Here is a 7,202-nt window from a genome sequence, read left to right as displayed (position 1 = left end):
TAATTGCAAATTGTTATCAACTGTTGCCCATATTTTTAAGATAATTTTACGCTTAATCAGTTAGTAGCATTTTAATATTATGCATTCATAATTAATTAATGTATACGTAAAATAGCCTCTGTTATTAATGCAGCACAGTCATATTTTGATTGGCAAATTGGTGCTTAAAAGCAATTGAATATGATCATCAATGCGACTGTGAAGTGTGTAAGTACAGCATATTGTCGAACTTTTGTAAAATACTTTTCCAGCAGAACTTCTCGATTGTTGAGTATACCGCAATAAAACTTTAGTACCCGTCAATTAACGCTGATGAAGTAAGTTGCCAAGTATGCTTGCCTTACCTAACTTGCAGAAATTGAAAAAAACTTTAACATCTCCAACCACTTTAATATGCATTGGTCATTTTTTGTCATCTTGGGTAAGTAAAATTGCTGTAGTTAAAAAGCTCTGTCATCATATACTCTATTTACTGCTCTAATACCGCTTTGATGAATTAATAATATTCGCTAGCTTTAGAGTAGCACCATGTCACTGGGCGTACTTTTAAACATTCGCAACCAACAGATAGAACATGTAGCTATCTTTCATTATTCAAGCATCTGGGCAGTGCATTAATTGCATTATAATCACATCATGATCTTTTAACGCTAATAGCAACGATTATGCCATACTGCAAAGCTTAGATCCGATTAATGCATCTGATATTAACTACGTAAATTAGTTCATAATCCCATTCTATTTTCGTTGTTGTCGGCTTGTAATTTTCTATTTTCAGCAACTTGTTATTATCGTATAGATTCTGTGTCCCCAATCCTTATTAGTAGACGGACGTGTATGGATCAGTGCATTCGTCCCGGATCCAAATATGTACTAATGCACACATCCCAAAGATATACACAGTACTTCTAGTTATTATCCATCTAGTATGCCATATCTTTTAATAACCAAACGAAAATATACACTGCACTAATTAATTATTAACAGTTCATAGTCTATAAATTTATACACAATATGAAATTAATTTCCTTATTTCATTTTGACCTTTCTTAAAATACTCTATACTTTTAGTGGATACAAAGTGTAAAACCTAGTGCATTAGCTACCCTGCTATGCTACGTAACTGTTCTATCGTAGAATCTAATCATAATCTTCTCAATAATCGACTTTCTACATATAATTCATTCTTTCATTTACTTTTAGGGAGATCGTATGTGGGTGTTTGTAGTGGGTCTATTCTTGGTTAGACTAAATATTACTTCACTATTACTGACGGCTATTTATGGACTAACGCTTGCGATTACGGCGATTGTTTTTGCACCTGTTTTTGGTGACTGGGTAGATTCTAGTGATAGGCTTCGTGGTAAGTCCACTTTCTGGTAACTATAATTTATTGAATAAGATAAGCAAAGTCGCTGTGTCTCCCTCCATTCCATGCTCACTCTAACAGTTATAGCATAAACAGACTGAGAATTTCTTTTTGATGTATTGACAAATCATTTCTGATTTTACTATCTGATATTTAACTGTATTTTTATTATTATTTAGTTGTGAAAATCACGCTAGCTTCTCAGAATTTTCTGGTAATTGCTTCTGCTGGCGTCTACTTGGTCCTTCTAGAAGTTAAAGTATCAGCGACCGTCACTGTTGTTTTACAAGTAGTCTTAATCACTACTGGAACACTTGCCAATCTAGCAAGTATCACACATAAAATTGCAATCACTCGAGATTGGATCGTTGTTATTTCTGTTGGCAGTAAATCTGCTCTAGCAGGTGAAAAGTTTTATAAGAATTCGCTAATTTTCTATGTATACCATCATCTAATATTAACATAATTTTTTCGCTGTTATTTAATTCGTATTTGATGTAGATCTTAATGCCAAGATGAGACGAATTGATCTAGTCTGTGCTATTGTGGCTCCAATAGCTGTTGGTCAGCTAATTGATTTTTCTTCAATGCTAGTCGGAGCAATCTTTATTGGGGCTTGGAATGTAATCTCTTTTATCATCGAGTATTACGTATTTATAAAAATATACTTGAAAGTACCACGTCTGGCCATTAAATTGAAAAGTACAGACGCTGAACAATGTAATACTGCGGATGGAACAGAATCAGAACAGCAGGGTACCAAAATAGAGGAAGGTATTTTTTGTAGTACATTTTTTCTATTTGATATTGGAAGTATTACGATACTGCACCTGAAATACGTTTAAAGCAAACTCAGCTGAATTCCTTAATGAGTTACAAGTGTAAATAGTCTCTCATAATAGTGCACTGATTATTTTTAATATCTTAGCTATTATAACAACTTGACCGATCTCATTTTTCGCACATTCTTATAGAAAATGGACAGCCGGAAGAAGTAGAAAAAGTTAAATCGGCTGGATGCACCCTTGAACGTATCGTATCATCTTTTGTGTCTCTAAAGCGGGGCTGGTATACTTTTATGCAGCAAGATGTTACTAGAGCTGGAGTTTCATTGGCAATTCTGTACTTGACAGTATTGGGATTTAATGTAGTAACAACAGGTATTTTTTTCTCATGATTAGTATAATGTTGCATGTTTTTCATCAAGTATTGTCCTGATTATATTATTACTTTTCATGTAAGGCTATATATATGCTCGAGGTATTTCCGAAGGTTTTGTTAGCTTAGCTCGCGCAGCTGGAGCTATTTTTGGAGTCTTAGGCACCTATATTTTTCAAGTTCTACGAAATCGAATGGGACTTGTAAAGACAGGTCTCATATCACTCTTACTGCAAATATCAGCATTGATGTTTTGCGTAGCATCAGTATTTACACCAGGCAGCTCACTTTATCAGCCAACTATCATAGGTAAGAAGAAAGTAACTGATGGTTATTAACTACAATTAATTTAAACTTTCTTTTCCTTTGTTTTTACATTGTGAACGGCAACCTTTTCTTATGAAGTATTTCAAAATATTTGCAAACTTGACACACAGTCATTACTGTTTCTTTAATCATTAGACCTAAATAGTACAAACTGTTCACTGACAAACAACTCGGCAGCAAGCAATTCCTATCGGTAAAATTTTAACCGTTGTGATAATATTTTCTAGATATGCTATTTATATGTTAATATGCCATCTTTTTTATTTTTACAGCGTAAACTGCGATAGCTTAGTGCCATCGATCTCAATCATTTTATTTATGATTGGAATAGTTTGCTCACGAACCGGCTTGTGGATGTATGATTTGAGTACTACACAATTATTCCAAGAACACGTTAGTGAGGCTGAACGTGGTATCGTTGGTGGTGTTCAAGACGCTCTCAATAACATTCTAGACCTAATTCAATTTGTTCTTGTCTTAATTCTACCTCAAATTGATACGTTTTGGATCTTAATTCTTGTATCCGTTACGTTTATTATTTTAAGCTTGTTAGTATACATAACATTCGCCTTTAAGGTCAAATTTGGTGGTGCATTACATGCTGTAGCAGAAAGTGATGATGAGAATGTATGTAATAGAAAGGAGGGCATTGCTGCAACCGTTGATAATAATGAGCTTCCAGCTGCTTCTATTAAATTGCGAAAACCTACAGAACAGAAACATGTATCTAAAGTTACTACTGTATAATTTTGAATCCAGATTTTTAACGGTATTTAAGTGCCGAATTGTATCATTTTCCGAACTTAAATAGTCCGTACGAATGGACCATTTCTATTCTTGCCTACTCAATGATCACTAAATCTTGTAAAACGATCGATGTTTTAATAGTTTAGTAAATAAAAACATGGTATAAAAATCGGCAATTGCTTAAATATCTTTAAAAATGTTTTTTAAAATAATTTTCAGGTCGCTATCGAGATATTACAGCAATTGCTTTTCATAAGCAGATTACAAATATTCTCTTTGCACTATTTTTAGCTTAATAAACACAGTCTATATAAATGTCTTTATTCTACCTCTTCAACTCGCAAATATCATCAACTCATATTGAATTACTGCATCGCAGGTAGGATTTTACTCAAGATATTATTCTCATGTTGCTGAAACTGTAAGACTGAATGCTCTCTCACACATCAGCATTAAGCTGCATATAATGTATTAATGTGTGATGTAATAAAAATTATACTCTCTAGTTAGTTAACCTTTTATCGATGTGTAATCGCTACTACTAAATTATTTGATAATAAATATCAAGCCAATTTTGCTAAATGTACTATGACTCCGAATAGTTTAATATTTAAAAGAAGAAATGTTTAGTCAATTTTATTTATATATACATACAGTATAAATAGACAAAGTGCACATTATAGATTAATTATTCGTCATAGTTCTACATACAATACTGTATGATCGTACAATTACAGTGCTTGACTGATTCAGTTTCGTATAAAGCATATGATCACGGATTTCTTGCTAAAATATCCCGAATAATGTAGAGGAAGACTATCACCAGAGATATTCTGTTAGAGTGCTGCAGTATTGCAACTTGCAATCAAAAGTATCGAATCTATTTCCGAATTGTCGAATCATGAACTACTCAATTTCTCACAGTCTAGAGTTGAACCCTCTATGGCAATATTTCAGCAAGGAATCTGAGACATTTTTACATGCTGCCATATTGCTTGTACTGTACTACTATACAGTACTGTAGTTTGTACAGTTCTATCTTACAGTACTGTACAGTACTGTCCACTTTTGAGTCACTTTCAGACTTGGATCTACAGTACAGTGCATTCTACATTACAGTACTGTACACAGTACAGTACTTTAAGATTGGTATTACGACGTGACTTATAAAATGGTTGGAGCGACCGTCCATGTAACAGCAACTGATAGTTTGTACGAGAAACTTGAAAGAAATAGAATTATACATGTCACACACCACTAGTGACAAAGTAGTCTACACACGCCAATCCTTGCGGAGAACGCCACTTAGTAACTTAAAAGAGGCGAGATTAGCTATATCACCAAATAATTCAGTTCCAACGACCGAATACTATGGTATAATTATAGCGTCACAGATGATGTAGACGAGATAGTCAGAGATTTACTATCATTTATTACTGAAGGATTCTTGGCACCCAAGATTATAGTCTTTACAATTAAGGCAACACTACCGTATCCGTACAGTATACTGTACTGTACTATACTGTACTGTACAGTACACTGTGTCACTGTAGGGTACTGTACAGTACTGTACTGTAGTGTACTGTATACTGTAGCTGTACTGTACTGTACAGTACTGTAAGACCTACAGTGGCCCAAAAGGGAACTGAGCAGAATCTGTACAGTTGTGAACAAGAATTGCTACCGAGTAGAGAGCAAATTCTACCGTTGTAGTACTGTACAGTACAGTACAACAAGCTACAACTGCTGCCATAAGGATTGCGCGATCATCTCGCTTGGGAATTTTATTGGCAGTGAAATGATGGACAGTAACGAGATGAACTTGCCAGACCAGTTGGCCTTTGATAATAATTCAAGCAATGGTACCGGCGATCTAAGTGAAGAAAGCAGTAATAGTTTTTACCCAATGATGACGATGCCGGAGTCGATTTCGTATTCTGGTAAACGTAAGGAAGATAACGATTTTACTCAAAAATACCTTCATGGTGACATAAGTGAATTTGAAGTTACCCATCGAATAAATGATATCAGCAGTGATAACTATGAAACTGTACCAAGTAAATTAACTATCAATGAAAGTAGAACATATCAGAAGAAGCCGATGTGGTATAAGTCTGAAAGTGCCAGTATGCCCAGTAATAATCAAAATGTGCCAGATGATAAGTAAGTATACTATAAATTGCGCCATGATGTACTTTAGATGGATGCAACCTTGATAGATGGCATTTGATCATTAACAGAAGTCTCTCAAAGGACAATTTCCCCTCCGCCCCGCCCCCCAAAAACCGATCTTATATAAGCTATCATTGCAACGCTTTTCTGAAAATAATATTAATGTTATAACTAGTACAACGTAGGATTAAAAACTGTTATTATAATAATACGATATTAGGATGGGTGTGTGATAAAATAAGTACAGTAAGCCTATCGGCTCTAGACTCGTCTTATTATCAACAAGTGGAAATCTATCAATTAAGCACCATGGTTAAATTCAGTAGGATTACAAAAATCAGTCAGTTTTTACATATTAACATACGATACAATTTATAAAATTCGATAGCAAATGCTCCTCACGCCTCCAGCTTATCACAAATAGTAAATACTGTTTAGTAAATGTTGTATCGGAAGAATCAAACTTCTAGTTTTAAAGTCAACATTATGTGTTACTGATAATTTACTTTCCTGATATCGAAGAATTTCTTACATTTCATTGCAGTAATCGTCTTATCCATATGGTATTGTACAGTTTAGGATAAAAAATAACCCTCGATGTGTTGTGCAATAGATTGCTTAGATTTAAATGTACCTTTATTCTAGTATGATGATGTACGTGTAGTTCATAAAAATTACACTCAAATCAACTGTAAATCAATTTGTACCATTTAATGTGTTATTGACGAAAATGATAAATTTTTATATCTGAATTAGAATCTCCACTAACAGTGTGATAGAAGAATCCCAGGCTCCAGAAGAAGTGACTGCTGCAGAAACTTCAGAAATGGAGGATAACGAATCAGATGACCAGATTAGTTATCAAGAATTTATGCAACTGAGAAACGATGATAAACTTATTAACTTGTACTTACGATTAAGAGATCAAGAAGAAAGAATGAGACTATTGGAAAGGAAGGTGAAAAATAATGAAGCTAGTGGCATCTTTGGAAGCATAACGGGAATGGCATTATGCATTTCTTCGATTCTGGCTTTAGGATATGTCTACAGGAAAAAGTTGCAGCTGTAACAAATTTAGAATGAAATGTCACCGATAGTAGATTAAATACCCAGGATAGTTAATTATCTACTAATTATTTCTTTGTGAATTGTTGTAGTAGCACATTTGTATATATAATATCTACGTATAAGGGTTTAAAATAAAGGGAAAAATCCGCCTTGATATCTCATATATACCGTATATACACTCACTGGCTGTGATTGTAAACATGTAAACTTTTACGACTAGTAACTGCAAAATTAGCAAGATTTCATTGTACTGAATGCCTATAAAAATCGACTTAGATTTTTGTCCTGGTTGTCGCTTCGTACATGTCAATTTTTAGAAAGCAGTAATTTACTGCGTGCTAATCCGCTAATGCACCTTAAG

General features: G+C 34.1%; 2 protein-coding genes across 2 annotated transcripts; both read left to right on the top strand.

The window, feature by feature from the left end:
* Nucleotides 1-370: 370 nt before the first annotated feature.
* Nucleotides 371-3,430, top strand: TRIADDRAFT_1773 (uncharacterized protein; the record flags this gene model as incomplete). Its single annotated transcript, XM_002118269.1, has 7 exons — nt 371-421; nt 1,204-1,363; nt 1,549-1,773; nt 1,871-2,143; nt 2,344-2,529; nt 2,612-2,857; nt 3,036-3,430. Coding segments are annotated over 7 exons (1,536 nt in total), but the record flags the coding sequence as incomplete, so codon positions are not given.
* A 1,972-nt stretch (nt 3,431-5,402) lies between these two features.
* Nucleotides 5,403-6,842, top strand: TRIADDRAFT_62342 (uncharacterized protein; the record flags this gene model as incomplete). The annotated part of the gene is made up of 2 exons (XM_002118268.1): nt 5,403-5,764; nt 6,530-6,842. 2 exons carry the CDS (start codon nt 5,403-5,405, stop codon nt 6,840-6,842), a joined length of 675 nt encoding a protein of 224 aa, XP_002118304.1.
* Nucleotides 6,843-7,202: the final 360 nt, after the last annotated feature.

This window comes from Trichoplax adhaerens, genomic scaffold, assembly GCF_000150275.1.
Source record: "Trichoplax adhaerens TRIADscaffold_41 genomic scaffold, whole genome shotgun sequence".
Lineage (NCBI taxonomy): Eukaryota > Metazoa > Placozoa > Uniplacotomia > Trichoplacea > Trichoplacidae > Trichoplax > Trichoplax adhaerens.
The sequence above is the reverse complement of the archived record's forward strand: the minus strand, read 5'-3'. Positions and strand labels throughout refer to the sequence as shown.